The 16,056-nt window shown below is 45.2% G+C and overlaps 1 protein-coding gene across 7 annotated transcripts in view; it reads left to right on the top strand.

The window, feature by feature from the left end:
• The window catches only part of SMARCA2 (SWI/SNF related, matrix associated, actin dependent regulator of chromatin, subfamily a, member 2), a 179,874-nt gene that overhangs the window by 101,075 nt on the left and 62,743 nt on the right, over window positions 1-16,056 (top strand). For all 7 annotated transcript variants that reach the window (XM_053907776.1, XM_053907771.1, XM_053907774.1 and 4 more), the window contains exons 25-27: window positions 625-852; window positions 4,380-4,457; window positions 9,935-10,153. In XM_053907776.1, coding sequence (XP_053763751.1) covers window positions 625-852; window positions 4,380-4,457; window positions 9,935-10,153 — 525 coding nt within the window. The remainder of the gene's footprint in view (window positions 1-624; window positions 853-4,379; window positions 4,458-9,934; window positions 10,154-16,056) is intronic.

Raw genomic sequence — 16,056 nt, 5'->3', positions numbered from 1 at the left:
CCGGATTTCTTTCCCCCAAAACTGTGACCAATTTAGCATTCCACAAGCTATAATTTGGGGAATTCTTTTCATTGCCCAAACTAAAGATGGAGTCTTTGGTGGAATTAGATGCATGGAGATCTGCCCCCTGACAAGTCCCTATCTGTACGGTGTGTATGTATACTGTATGTACGTATAATTCACAGATGTTTTAAAAATCGTCTCTAACACTTTAGACCAGTGTCTAGTGTTTCTTGAGATTTAAGGTTAGTTGTAGGTAATATCAAAGTCATAATTCTGACATCAAATTTAATGGGGTCTTCGTTTGTTTTGTTTTTTTTAGTTCGGGACAAAATCTGATGGTGAACCTAGAGACGGGTGCAAATACCTTGATGCCTGGATTTCAAAACCTGATATGTATTTCGGTTGGCTTGGCCGATCGGAGCCCAGCTTCCCTCAACTAGGGATGAACTCAGGTTTTCCAGAGAAGGTGGCTTGCATACATTAAAAATGAAAGCAAGATCTTTTCACTAGCGTGGGTGGGTTAAGTAACCCTCTATGCTCCCCTGTCTCTCGGGCAGGTGACTTGTTTGCTGGGCTGATGCAGGTGCGCTGGCCCTCAGAGCATGTGGTTCTCCCTCACAGGATCTACAAGCACAAGACCGAGCTCACCGCATCGGCCAGCAGAACGAGGTCCGGGTGCTGAGGCTGTGCACTGTCAACAGCGTGGAGGAAAAGATTCTCGCGGCCGCGAAATACAAGCTGAACGTGGATCAGAAGGTGATCCAGGCGGGTATGTTTGATCAGAAGTCTTCAAGCCACGAGCGGAGGGCATTCCTGCAGGCCATCCTGGAGCACGAAGAGGAAAACGAGGTACGATAGAAAGCCAAGCTGATGAAATCGCACAGCGCCCTTTTGTCTCGGAAGGATTAAGAACGACCTGTTCTTTCTTTAAAGAATTTGCTGGGCTGGCGTTGATTAAAATGAATAAATTAGCTGCCTGTCTTACATCCCAAGCACAGAAAGCCTCTGAAAGTCATCCAGACCAGTGTCTTAAGAGCCTTTGCTAGAGGCACCTCAAGGCTCAGCCAGGGCACACCCCCCTGGCTCCCCCCCCCTCCCTCCCCGAGAGATGCAGACAGGGTGCTTAATCGTACTGTAAATGCTGCCTTCTGTAGGGAAGATGTAGAATTGCACAGGGGCCCCTGGTACCGGGACACAATTCAGCCAGATGAGAGTAGACCCCGCCAGAAAGAAGGGTCCCTCCTTGCCTTGTCTCTTTGCCATCCCCCTACCCTGGGCCCTCTCTGTCTTTTGCCTTTTGATTAAGCTCTTCAGTATGTTTGTAGGACAAGCCCTCACAGCCATCGTAACATGTTTTCTTGTACTTACACTCTGAAAGCAGGACTTTGACCTCCAGTGCAAATTTTTCTGTAAAAGCTGACCAAAGGCTGAGAAAATGACCAGCTTTAAAAAAAGAAAAAAATCTCTTTACTTGGCAAGATTGTTCAAAGAACACATTCCTTATGTTTCTCTAAGGGGGTCTTTTTTTTTTTTAACTTTTTAAGTTTATTTATTCACGTAGAGAGAGAGAGCACGAGTATGAGTGGGGGAGGGGGGGCACGGAGATAGAGAGAATCCCAAACAGATTCTGCTGTCAGCGCAGAGCCCGATGTGTGCTTGAACTCACGCACCCGTGAGATCGTGACCTGAGCCAAAGCCGGGTGCTTAACCCACTAAGCCACACAGGCGCCCCTCTAAGGGGGTCTTTAGGTAGTCGCTTGTATTTTTTTTAGATTGCCAATTTTAGTAATTCTATACTGAATTTTCAACCCGAACAGATTTGAAAGAGATCAAAAGACATAGTTCTAATGTAGTCTAGAAAAGTGTGCAAAATACCAGCACCAATCCTTACCATAAAATTGTCTTGGGATGGACAGATTTAGTTTGATGTCCCTATATTTGTAAGCTGAGGAGTGGGTTTACCTTAACATATTCATATGGAATACTATTTTCATTGCATATATTAGATATAGTTCGATCTTGCCTTAAGTAGGATATATGCTTTTGAAATCTTCTATAAATTATAAACCAAATTCATTTAAAAGTCTCCCATACATTTTTTTTGTGTGTGAAATGAGTCTGAATGTGAAGTAGATCTTGATATTCAAATGAATCCTGAAATGAATCTTTTTGCAAACTGAAGAGCACTTTTATACCGTGCTTCCTCCTAACTTGTAGGTCTAATATATTTGATTAGTTATGTATTAGGTTTTGTTAAAATAATGAAAAATATGTGTGCGCACGCATTCACACATCCACCCGTATTTTTAAAATTGTGATCTCAAATAATTCACTCTGATTCTTAAAATTGAACACGTGATAGAGGCTTGATTCTTGAAATTGATTGGTCCAGATTTAGAATCAGGTTGTCAGGTAAATTTTGTGTTCTTGTTTACACACCTGGAAATTAAAAAACATATATATTATTTTTTTGCATGATGCATACTGTCCCAACACAGGTATGGGCAGAGCTGATACTTCGCCCATGGTCTCTACCCTGTTTTTGCCTTTAACTCGTTTTGTATAGGCCTTGTGAAAGTAGAGGCTGGCCTGGGGAACATGGCGTGCAGAGGAGCCTGGAGCTTTCCGCCCGTCCTAGGCTGCAGGGAGATGTCGATGTCTCCTAGCTACAGGGGCCACCAGGGCTGGGCTGGGGTGGGGCCTGGGGCCAGCCGCATTACTGGGGCTCCACACTCCTTCCAGGCTGTTAGTGTGTCAGACGTGGTGCCATTTTCTGGGTGCCCTGTGTCCTGTGTCTGGGTGCCCTGGGCGCCCTGTGTCCAGATCTTTGGAGACACTGACAGACCACAGTCAAGGGCTGTGGTTCCAAATACTGAGGCTGAGTAGGCTGCTTATCTGCACGGCTGACAGGCCGTGAAGTACTAAGATACAAAGACCCCAGGGAGGTAATTTGCACACTTCCCAGCCATTTCATTCTCTGTGAAGGTCAGACCCTTGCAGGCAGGCTTCTTGCCAGTTTACAAGAGAATCTTTTCACCGTACACGTGGGGATGTGCAAGCCCCCCATTGTGTAGGCAGAGAGTGGATAATATGTGGTTCTAGGTAGTGAGCAAACCAGGGCACCTTTTCACCAAAGGATATGTTAACCAAATTCTTCGTACCATGAAGTATCAGCCCGCTGCCAGATAGGCTTGGTCTTTGTCAAATGAAATGCAATATTGAGACAAATTTACTTTAATCAGGTTAGAGGCAAACTAGAACAGAAAGCTTTTTACGAGGAATTATTATCTTGAGTCATTAGATATTTGCCTATGGAAATGCATTCACTTCTAACACAGTGCATAAAACATTATCTTGGGAAGAAACATAGTCATTTAAGCTGCTAGGACACTCATACTCTTTCTAGAACAAGGTGCCTCGTTTTTGCACATATAATTTGGGAAACTGGATATTTGAAGTTCTGGGTTTTCCTCTTTTCCTCCTTCTGCCCATACCCTGCGATCCCCCCATTTGATTCTTAACACACTCAGTCAGCATATGATAAAAATAATTTTGGAAGGTAAGTTCTGTAGTATATGCCCAACTTTTAGATTTTTTTGTTTTTTTGTAAAGTGTGGAAGTCATAGCATTTCTAGAAAACTTGAGAACTTGGTTTCTGAGGAGTTTGCAGAGAGATCATGTGCTTTGGTCTAATATCACATAAAACGAAACTGTTCCCTGTTATGCACCCATCCAGAACTTTAACTGTTAGCATAATAATTCCCACTGAAACACATTGATTAAACCCATATTAAAGGCTCTATATTTGACCTATCCGTATGATCTTTATGGCCTTGTTCTGTGCCTAGTCACGAACTTTCACATATTGGTGGGTTTAATAAGGTTTTGAAAATCACTTATATGAGGCTTAATAGAATTAAAAGGATTTATGTCAGGCACTTTTTCCCTCGCGTTTCCTTACAACTTGACTGTGAACTAAATGTCACGCCCATTTTACAGATGAGGTCATTGAAGCAGGGGAGACGTTAAGTAACTTGTTTCAAAAGTAATGGAATCAAGATATACACTACCACCACCACCACCCCCCACCCCGCACCAAAAAAACCCAAAAAACCACACACACACACACACACACACACACACACACACACACACACAGTACTTTTCATAGTACTGTGCTCTGGGAAGATTGGTTTGAGTAGCTGGCGAAATAATGATGGCAAATACTACCCCCAGTGACCCTTCTCTTTTCTTTGGGGCTTGAGAAATGAATCCCTGTGGTCTACAGGACATATCCACTTTACTCTTTCATACCTCACCCTGATTGTCCAAACTTTCCCCTAAAGCCTGTTAAATCATTCTGTTCTTAACCCCAGGAAGAAGATGAAGTGCCCGACGATGAGACCCTGAACCAAATGATTGCTCGACGAGAGGAAGAATTTGATCTTTTTATGGTAATACCATAGAAAATCGTGCACCTTTTTCTATTAACGCGCGATGTCTGGAGCCTGCGTGCCCTGGCAGAACTTCCTTTACAGAGAGCCTGGGCCTTTCAGTTCAGAGGCTGCAGACTGGCTGGATTTAGCCTGCAGACATATTTTGTTTGGCCCACGCGGTGTTTTTTAAAATTTCAAATTTGTTGCCAACATAAAAAGAATCCTGATTTCTGGCTTCTCTTGAAAAATGAGGGTGGGCAGCACCAGGCCCACGTCTCTGTGTGGAAACAGTTGGCCAGGGCTTAGTGGCCGCACCCTCCGGCTGGACAGGCCATGTGGGTTATGGCTTTGCCCCAGATCCCTGCCCCTGGCCCCCCAGCCCCAATCCCAACTCATTGTAATTCAAGGCCAGCATCATTCTGGGAACCTGCCCTACTCCTGTAGGTAGTTTACAATCATTCCCTCGCTGTCTCCTTACTGGATCAAAGCAGATATGCTCCCCAACCAAACAACACGGGTCGTGTGTCTCCTTCCTGTTGAAGAGAGCCTGGCTTAAGCCAGCAGGAGCCTTCCAGATGCACATCAAGGCATAGCCTTCGCTGAAAGATCGGAATTGGTTGGATTTCGCTGATCTGGGCAGATAGGAAAGAACCTTGACATTTAAGGAATTAACAGCCATGGTTTCAACCTTGACGTTCCATACTACATAGTCACGTGTGATTTTGCTGAAATCTGCACTTGATTTACGTGTGTGGCCCGCCCCAGGGTCAGTACGTGCGGAAGCAAGCCCCTCCGGTTGTGAAGGAGGCCCTCAGAAGTGCTATTTTGCTGCATTCTTCAGGCATGCGCTGGACCTCTTTCATCTACTGTGCGGCCCAATGGTCAGAACGGTTTCTGGCACATAGTACTTGCTTAGCAAATCTTGAGTGAACGAATGGCAGCGTTCGCAACATTTTAAGCCCTGTGAAGATGTCAGTGCGGATCAGGACCTGTGAAGTTGCACGGCTCCTTCCAGTACCATCAATCATTCTGATCTTTCGGACATTTAGTCTGATGGCGGAATGAGTAAGGAAATGTGAACTGTGATGCGGTCATGCTGCACGGTCCCCAAGTCCAAGGCCCCCAGTTTGAATGCCCTCAAGGTGTCAGGCATTTTGCAGGAGAGAAACAAGTGAATGGGGGTGGGTGGGTGGTGGTGGTAAACCAGAGCTGCTTTGTCTAAGGGAGACAGAGCCGCAAGGCCCCCGGTATCCAGGAATTCCAAATTTCCAAGAGAAGCTAGAAATCTAGGTTTTTTTCATGGGCAATCTCTGGATTTCAAAATGTTTGCGGCTAAATTCACTTTTGTTTTTATTATGATCTCCTACTGCAGGCCAAATGAAACAGGACTCTGGGCCAGATGTGACCCACAGGATTTGCATCCTCTGTCTTTTTAGCCCAGACAGTCTGAGAAGAGAGCTCCAGCTGCGTGGAGGCTTACGTTATTTTTTGCAATTTTTGACTAGGGAACGACGGTTGTGTCCACACATAAAGATTCGAGATAAAAGACATTTAATTCTTCCTCAGGGAAGTTTTAGGGAGCTGTGGGAATAGCTCCTAACCTGGGATGAGCACTTTGCCCACCCCACCCCATTCCTAAGTGAACCACCCTCCTTAGGAAAGGCATTTTTGGCTACAAATGATGCAACACAGTCATGTGACAGCATGGCCAATGCAAGGTGTTCCTCAGACCTAAATTTCTGAGCCCCGACTGTTGGTCACCCTTATAGACTGGTGCTCTCCTTGGGGACATTAGAGGTACACATAGGAAACAGACATCTTTTCTCTCCTTGACGAACTTATTAAAATGTAGATTACTGGGGATCACCAGGGCCAGAGGCCCTCAGCTTCCCTGGCTGCTTTCTGATTGGCAATAATTCAGCAGTGCTACAGCCGCAGATACTCTTGAGGCCTGGGAAAGGATAAGCTGCCTGTCATTATACAAATTAGATTAGGCCCAGAGATGGAGATTTTTGCATCAGCAGCCCCGAAGTGAGGGGAAAAGAGTACATCTCTTTTCTGACTTTTGGGCTGGGTATTTGTAAAAATTGAAAGCTTCAGGGGGAAAAAAAAAAAAGAAAGAAAGAAAGAAATGTCTGGCCAAGGCCCAGCTTTCTTTTAATTTGGGAATATTGTATCACGCAAAGAGGAGGCTTAGAACAAATGAAGCTAGCTGGCTAGGGAACGCTGTTTTGTAGGCATTTTGATTTGGGGAATGTTCTGCTTGTTAATGGTTGCCTTCTCATTTTTAGATGATACAAAGTTTTGGTTTAGTTTGTTTTTTTTTTTTTTTTTCCTTAAATCCAAGCAGCGGGCTGCCTTTGTCCCATTCTGTATGCATTAGCACCTCCACCAGGGGGCAGGAAATCATATTTGATTCCCTGCCAGCTACTCCCGATGAAAAAGTTCAGTGAGACACAAGAATGGAATGCAAGCTAGATTTGGATTTCAAATATTTAACCTTCTTATCCCTTATTATTTGAAAAGCTGGTTCTCTATGTAAAAATTAATATCAGGTTATCATTTTATTTATCACGGACACTGTAGTTAAATAACGCACATTAAGCAGATAAGCTAGTCTCTTTAAAATGAAACCTTTCTTTTAAATATTTTTCTTGTTTTCTCCTAAAAACAGAACTTCAGAAACAGTGATCCTTCACACTGATTAACAATGAATTTTACCTAAAAAGACCTTTGCCACATCAAGATACAAATGTGAAATATTTCAACGGCATACAAACATGAAACTTTAAGAAGTGCTTTTTAAAAATCATTGTACTTGTTAGCACAACTTTTATTATCATGAATGTATCGTGAAACAAATACATTCATGTAGTACCTAAATAGTAAATTAGACATGCTTGAATATCAACTTCACATCTTTGTACGTGTCTTCTGCAAGTAGAAATCTTTGGGAAGAGATGGCAAGCGTCAGAACTTTAAGCTTATTAAAAAGTGCATCGGGGCACCTGGGTGGCTCAGTCGGTTAAGCGGCCGACTTCTGCTCAGGTCATGATCTCACAGTCCGTGGGTTTGAGCCCCGCGTCGGGCTCTGTGCTGACAGCTCAGAGCCTGGAGCCTGTTTCAGATTCTGTGTCTCCCTCTCTCTGACCCTCCCCCATTCATGCTCTGTCTCTCTCTGTCTCAAAAATAAATAAATGTCAAAAAAAAAAATTAAAAAAAAAAAAAAAGTGCATCAACCCGGGGCACCTGGGTGGCTCAATTGGTTAAGCGTCTGACTCTCGATTTCAGCTCCAGTCATGATCTCATGGTTTGTGAGTTCAAGCCCCACGACGGGCTCTGTGCTGACGGTGCAGAGCCTGCTTGGGATTCTCTCTCTCCTCTCTCTCTGCCCCTACCTGGCTCACATGTACTCCCTTTCTCAAAATAAGTAAATAAATAAAATAAACTTTTTTTTTTAAAAAGTGCATCACCCCTTCATAAATGAAAAATAAAAAACAAATGCAATTTAGTTTTTATATCATATTTTCTATCAGTTTACATTTTTTTATATCGATTTTTGAAATTTTTATGTCAGAAAAGATTTATTTTCTCACTTGTGGACAAATGCATGGGATAAGTCATATATAGGTATATCGGTATAAAAGTGATGGTGGTGATGTAATCAGAAGTGGATGTGGCAGTATTTTGTCATCACAGTGGAATGCATTCACCAAAAAAAAAATTTTTTTTTCATTAGCATTCTAAAGTACTGTTACTAGGAGGTCCCTTTGAGAAGCCCCTCTGTAGACTGTATTGTTAGCAAGGCACTCTGTGTTCTAACAAGGCAAGTTTGGTGGGTCCCATTTCTGATACCAGAACATTAGGAGTCAGGATTAAGGACAGCCTCTCCAGCTAACTATAGCACATGACGGAACAGGACGGCCACATTTATCTACCAATGGGGCTCCCCCATGCCGCAAGCCTGCCCCAACCCTGGGAATATAATGATTTCCAAAAATGTTTAAGCGTAGGTGAATGGACTTTGAACTTTAATTTTTGTGTCGATTCTAGAGGTCAAGTTTGGATTTGAATAGAAATTTCATTTCTATTTTGTTATCAGTTTCAGTTGTTAAGAAAAAGTTATGTTGAATTCCTGTTTCAGGACGGTAGAACTGAAGGAAGAAGGGGGAAAGGTAAATCATTGAATAGTTAATGGTCTATTTGATTGTAGAAATAGTACATCTAGCTACCCATATACATACACACACACACACACATACACACACACACACACACACACACACACACACATATACGTGTGTGTGTGTGTGTGTGTGTGTGTGTGTGTATGACATAAGCAGCAATTCCGTGTAGGTCTTATTTACTTTTTTTTTTCTTTTAGCTCTCAGATTGTTTAGTTATAGGTTAAAGCCCAGCATGTAGTACTTAATTTACCCAGGTGCACTGGGTTTTTAAAAAAGAAAGCAAGAGGTGGAGAAGTAGGCATTCAAAGGCTATGAAAATATATGAAAGGGAGATACTTTACTTAAAACTTGATCCGTTGAGGTGACATTACATCTGAGGTTTTTCTCTGGCGTTGTAATATTTTCATAAGAGCTAAACTTTTTAAAAGCTAAAGCGTCGAAGGACATTCCTCTCACGGAACCCGTGGTGTGCCGAAAATCCAATACATTCATGGCCGAATGACTAATCAAGCCATTTATGTGCCCACATGTCCAAGGGTGAGCCAGTCTGCAGCAAAACTTGGGTCGCTGACTTTTTTTTTTCTCTGTTTAATTAAAAGCATGAGCCCTACTGAGTCAAAGGAAGTTTTCTTAATGAAGCTTCTCTTGTATATGCTCAGAGAGTACTTTTATGCGAGGGCAGCAGCAAATTGTATTTCTGGGGCTCATATTTTTTAAATATACCCCCAATTGGAATTTTCTCACTGTTTTAAGGGGTAGCTTTTGCACACACCCAGGTGAAGTAAAGGAATTTGTAAAGAGCATATTTTACATGCATGAATTTCAAAGATGGGGTACGGAGGGAGGGAGGATATTTCACCTTGCAGAATCTCTGCTGGGACAGTGTGTGTGGGGAAGGAACCGGAACAAGTAAGCCAGGATAGAGAGACTCTATGGGAAAAGCAGAAAGGGGCCCTGAAGCCATAGGAGGAGACTCGTGAAAGTTGTTTTTGTTTTTGTTTTGTTTTTTTAGTGTTATTTAATTTATTTTGAGAGAGAGAGAGAGAGAGAGAGAGACAGAGCATAAGCGAGGAAGGGGCGGAGAGAGGAGACACAGAATCCGAAGCAGGCTCCAGGCTCCGAGCTGTCAGCACAGAGCCCGACGCGGGGCTCGAACTCGTGAACTGTGAGATCATGACCTGAGCCAGAGTCGGACGTTTATCCGACTGAGCCACGCAGGTGCCCCTCGTGAAAGTTCTGTGTGCTGTGACATCGGTACTGGACAGAGTCCCCCTTCCCATTGGTGACACTTCTGTTTACTACCTGCAGCGCATGGACATGGACCGACGGAGGGAAGATGCCAGGAACCCAAAGCGTAAGCCCCGCTTGATGGAGGAAGATGAGCTGCCCTCCTGGATTATTAAGGATGACGCCGAAGTTGAACGGCTCACATGTGAGGAAGAGGAGGAGAAAATATTTGGTAGGGGTTCTCGCCAGCGCCGGGACGTGGACTACAGCGACGCCCTCACGGAGAAGCAGTGGCTGAGGGTAGGTGTGGCTTTCTTACCTGTTCTTGCCAGGTGGATGCTCTCGTTGGCTTGAGAAATTGGGGACCCAGGGACGAGTTGCCAGTGAAAGCAGAGCATAGGGCAAGTTGTTCTGCTGTTGCCTTGGACGCTTTACATTTCAAGGCAGTGCCTGGAAACATGATGAAGAATGTCTCGCTAGAGCCGAATTGGCCATTGGAAGCAATGAGACCCGCTAATGTTTTATGGCCAATTGCCCGGCCAAGCCTCACTCTCGGAGTTAGCATCGAAATGTGGAAAGGGGCCTTAGAGATCTTTTAATTGTTCCCCCTCAATTTCATGGTCTTTAATCCGAGTTTTACTTTTCCAAGGTCTGCAGAGTCAGTTCAGAGACAGTGGCATTTTCTGACCGCGTTGTTAATTTCCCAGACCCAAAGAAATTCGAGCTGGGAGGTGTCTTTGGAGTCTCTTGGTTTTACAAAGCAGTTGTTGTGGCCCAAAGAACTTAGAGCTGGAAGGTCTCTTGGTATTCTCTTGGTTTTATAGACAAAGTGGTTGTGGCCAGAGAGGTTCAGTGACTATACAGGATCACACAGCTGGCTAGAAATAAGAATGTGTGAGTGTTGAAGCATTGACGTGCTCAGTTTCAGCTAATCTGATCTGTCCCGTCGCAAACACAGACTCAGGGTCACTGATGTTTGGAAGTGTTATTCTGTCGTTTGGGGCTCTCCCCGCCCCACTTTGGAAAATGTTGATTTCTCATTTTGGCTAGGGAAGGAAATCTCAGAATGTTGCCTGGGGAGCAGAGAAATACCACAGTGCACCTAGGAATGACATGGTGCGAATGCCAAGGCCGGTGGGAATCTTCCATTTGAAGGTTTAGCCCCGCTTTCTGTCACAGGGAGCAGACTCAGTACCTGCCTTGACAACAAACTGGGATCCACGTTCCAGGCAGGACCAGTAAATGTGGGCTGGAAAGAGTCAGCACAGTTGGGCGAAAACCAAACAAAATAGAAGCTGTTGTTGTGAGTTGTTCATTTTATCGAAAGGGAATGCAGTTCCCAAGCTTTGTAAAACATGGCTTTTAGGACCCAGGACATAAGTAAGGTAGGTGGGTAGAAAGGCGATTGGGAAGTATTTTGAGATTGGATATCAAAGGCAGACAGGTCTTGTCACCACTTGAGATGTGATTTACTCAGGATGCTGTACGATGAGAGAGACGTGACCTGAATTTTGAAAGGACTGAAAAAGAAAGAGACTAAGAAGGCACTGCTCATATTTATGGTTGAATGATGGCGTATGGAATGTAACTTCCTGTGTGGCTGTTTTACTGTCATATCTGAACATTCCAGTGGCCCCCGAACATGGCTTTATGGGTTTCTTTTGTTTCGCTGTTGTGAGGCGGGAGCTGTTTAATTAAGATCCATTCTATAATGTGAAGAGTTCTGTGTTTGTTTAACAATCATTTCTGAGCTCAGGAAAATTCTCTTCTCTTTCCCTTTTATTTAAGCACTAAATTAAGTATCTGGAGTCCTGTTACAGGAGATGAGATAACAGCCCAGGCCAACACTGAAAGTCATTCTTTATATGTAGAATCTCGAGATGTGACAAGCAAAATAACCTTGTTTATTGGGGCAAGAATGTAGCTGAACTTACCATTTTTTAAAATAATCATTGGCCGGGGGCACATGGGTGGTTCAGTCTGTTGAGTGTCCTACTCTTGATTTTGGCTCAGGTCATGATCCCAGTGTCGTGAGAATGAACCCCGTTGCCAGCTCCATACTGAGTGTGGAACCTGCTTAAGATTTTCTCTCTCTGTCTGTCTCTCTCTCTCTCTCAAATAAATAAATAAATAAATAAATAAATAAATAAATAAAATAATCATTTGGAAATGCTCTTACAGAAAGATAACATTGTGATCTTAGGAAGTTTTCAAGTTTAGAAGACCCCATTTTTTCTTTTTCATTCCGTTTATATCACTAATGAATAACACAGTGCCGAGCGCATAGTAGAAACTCAGAAAGGTTTGTGAAATGAAATTATAACTCTGTATGCAGAAAGTGGACATTGACTCATTTACTGTGATGTTAGAATAGTATTTCTCTTTCTAGTGCTCCGGTAGACTTTCTTTGACCTATAACATAGACGTCTAAAAGTGGAAAACTAGTTTGCTTTTCAAAACTACACTGTGAAAGTCACGTTTATGATGCTCAGGCCGAGGTGTCTTGCGAGATAAAAAGTCACCCAGGAAAGACAAAAGTGCTCTCCGCACAGCTGTGTTGTAATATGTCTTTTTGTGAACCATTCTTCTGAAAGTTGTATGTCCATAATTGGTGGTAGGAGCTAGTAACTTGCTGTCAGCCAGCACACGCAGTTAACGCGGCGTTGTCCCACGGCCTCCGCATTCGAAACAGATACTTCCTGTTCTCGGTTTTCTTGGTCCCCAGCAGCAATCCTGGTTAATATCAGCCTACTAAGTTCTTCCGATAATAACATTATATTCAAGGGGTTTTCCCGAGCCTCGTCGTGAAGGGATGTTCTCTACTGGCTTAGGATCGAACGCATTGAATGGTCCCATCCCAGCCAGCACAGCCTTGAAAGGGAATGTGGCAAAGACCGTCGTGTAAGCAATGCTGAAACAGGGCTAAAATAATTCTTCTTTCTTCTGGCAATGTTGTACAAAGCCTGCTTGGCAGAGGCACCGGAGATACGTAGATCCCAGAGCTGGAAGGCCGGTGAATGGAGCAGCTACCCATCCTGTGCTGGAACCGCGTTCTCCGCCGTCCCTGTGCCAGGAGGCTGGCCACCCCTCAAGGAATCGCTCTGCCTTTTTGTCTGCGTAGTGCCTCCAATTCGTGGTCAACCCCGATTGTTAGCTCTTCCCCTCTCTTTGAACAGAATCCTCTTTCCTTGTAGCTGCTTCTCACCGGCTTTGATTCTATCTCCTCAGTCTGGAATGAACTCTCCCACCCTCCGCCCCTGTCCTTTCTTCGGAAGCTTTCTCATCCTTCAGGGCCCAGCTCCCCTGGCCACCATATCTGTGGCGCCTTCACAAATGAACTTTCCCCTGTGCTGTCACATGCCTTTGCCTGTTCTTTCGTCACAGTTCCAGTCCAGTTTCCTCGCGTTCTTGCTAGCTGCCGACATGCCGGCTCGGCTCCTAGTGGGTAAGGTGGATCTTGCTACAACGTAGGAGCTCCACGTGCAGATAGTAAGCGCCCATGGAGTGCCACCTTGAATCAGCACCAGATTGATGTGCAAGAATAGAGCCTAAGGTCATGCTCACTCAGCACCCCCCATTCATGGGCCTATCCAGAAAACTAAGTAGGATATTATCCCTCACATAAAAGCCCGAGGTGAGCCCGGGCTTGTTCAAGGATCTAGGCTGACCGAGCGTTCTGGCAGTTTGTTCATCCGCACCCCACTGAGCTGGAAGTGGGGGAGACAGCACAGAGTGGTGGGTGTGGGGTTCAGTCGGGCCAGGCCTGAATCCATTTCTGGTCGGATTCCGTCGGCGGGAGGTCGGTGGTGTGGCCGCACCAGCTCTGAGGGAGACTGGGAAATGTGGCCTGGCCGCCAGCCCAGGAAAATAAGATTTTGGTGACTAGCTAGCAGTCTCTGCCTCAGAACACTTAGGTTAAATTGAAGTGATATGGCCACCTTCTTTGAAAATTTTATTACGGTTTTATCACAAACAGGTTTTATTTTATAATCATATTATGCTAAAAATTCCCACAGTGACCTTTAGACAATCTGTTTAGTTGGAAGGCTTTTAAATTTTTCTGTATCCATAATGTTGTTTTAAATGAGAAGGTTCACAATTTCAAACACAGCTCAATTAAAAAAAGAAACAAACGTTTTTGTAAAGTTGTTCTGAAATCCCTATTTCCACTGAGGGAAACTTAGATTTCCTTGGGGGTTTATCCAATCTCGAGTTAACTCATCTTTTTGGGGTAGTCAGGTCAACAGGCATGTACCCCATGGGCTGTTTCTCTCCTCTTCCTGGGGGCTGCTGTCCCACGTACCTTCTCAAGTGGCATCTGGAAAAAGGCAGAAGTGGGTGTTTCATCATGGCCTTGGGGGCCGGTGCCCCGGTTCTGTCTGCTGGGGTCAGTGCCAGGCTGCCAGGCCGCCCCATCCCTCGACGCCCTGACGTGCCCTTGGTTCCCATCTCATCCTCTGGGAGATTGCCATGATCTGTGCTGTTGAAGTCTGGGGTCCTGACTCCATTCCCAGCTCCTGCACTCTGAAGTCTCATGAGGACCCCAGCCCCTCTGGTGTTGCCAGAGTGCCCCTCAGCTCTTTCGTGCCCAGCTTGAGAATCGGCAAAGTCTTGGCTGCTTTCTTCGTGCCGTGCTAGAACAGGGAGACAGTCTAGCCCCATTTCTCAACAATGGCATAGTCACTTCCAAAGGGTTGTCAAGACTGAAGCTTCTAGAATCTGGTGGGTGGGTGAGTGAGGGAGCTTTTTAAAATAAGCGAGACAATTGAGACACCGGGGTGGGTCAGTCAGTTGAGCGTCCGATGTCGGCTCAGGTCATGATCTCATGATTCATGGGTTCGAGCCCTGCATCAAGCTCTGTGCTGACAGCTTGGAGCCTGCTTTGGATTCTGTGTCTCCCTCTCTCTCTGCCCCTCCCCTGCTTGCTCGCTCTCTCTCTCTCTCAATAAAAAAAAAAAACAAAAAAAACAAAAGAGTAAAAAAATAATAATGAATTAAAAAAAATAAAACAAGTGAGACAAAAACACGTCACTTGTGCATATTGAATCTGACCCTGTGAACACCTAGTGAGGGACCCTCCCAGAACCTCAGAAGGAGCTTGTGAGGTGAGCATCCTCAAGTGTGCGCTATATTAGCATCACAGAAAAATCTGGCACTTTTAGGACCTCATTCCTAGTGCCCCTTGCACCCTTCCCACAGGCACACCAAGTTTGGACCCTTGCGGGTGAATATTCCATTTCAACCCCAACCGGGTTCATGTCTGGAACCAACTACCCAGCATTGGCACAGACCCCACAAGCTAAAGGGCTCAGCCCCCCAACAAGACGGTGCCTCCTTCCCCCAGCAGCCACATTTTGGGGGGGCCCCCAGGCCACCTGCACTTCCTTCTGACTGACCGGCTATAACTTCAGGGGTTCTCATGACCCCTGCTGGTTCAGTAATTTGCTCTGATGATTAACGGAACTCAGAAAAGCACTACTTTGTGATTAGTTTTGTCACGGAAGCCCCACGTCAGAAGGACCAGCGAATCCAGCAAATGAAGAGACACATTGGATGAGGTCTGAGAAGGGGACACCGAGTTCCCCTGCCCTCTCCTCTTTGGATCAGGACATATCGCCCGTCTGGCACGTCAGTGCGTTCACCACCTGGGAAGCTCCACTGAGCTGCGGGGTCCAGAGTTTTTGTCGGGGGCTCATTACTACACAGGCACGAATAATTAAAATCATCAGCTGGGTGATTGGACTCCCTCTCCGGTCCCCCACCCCTCCCAGGCTGGGCCCGCTCAACAGCCCCACCATCTAATCGGGTGGTTGGTCCTTCTGGTGACAGCCCCCATCCAGAAGCCCTCTAGGGGCCCTCCCTGGGTCACCTCATTAGCATAACAAAGGCACCACTGCCACTCAGGAAATTCCAAGGGTTTTAAAAGCTCTATGCCAGCAACCCAGGACAAAGACCAGATAAATTATTATACAACAGGTGGCAATATCCTCAGGCCTGACCTTTTGCCTGTCTTCCTCTTTACTCCCTCTGTGGCCAAGAAAGAAGGCACTGTGCCCTGCCTTCCTGCCCTATATGTAGCAACTTCGCATCCACATGTGGCCCGGCCGGGGGTTCTACACTATGACTCCTGGCAGTTCTGCAGATACCTGTCCACAAGGGTAGCTCTTGGTTGCAAAGAGCCTTTGGAACTGAGGAAACCCTCC

This window comes from Panthera pardus, unplaced genomic scaffold, assembly GCF_024362965.1.
Source record: "Panthera pardus isolate Hobbes unplaced genomic scaffold, ASM2436296v1 HiC_scaffold_20, whole genome shotgun sequence".
Taxonomy (NCBI): domain Eukaryota; kingdom Metazoa; phylum Chordata; class Mammalia; order Carnivora; family Felidae; genus Panthera; species Panthera pardus.
This window is presented reverse-complemented; position numbering and strand designations above follow the sequence as displayed.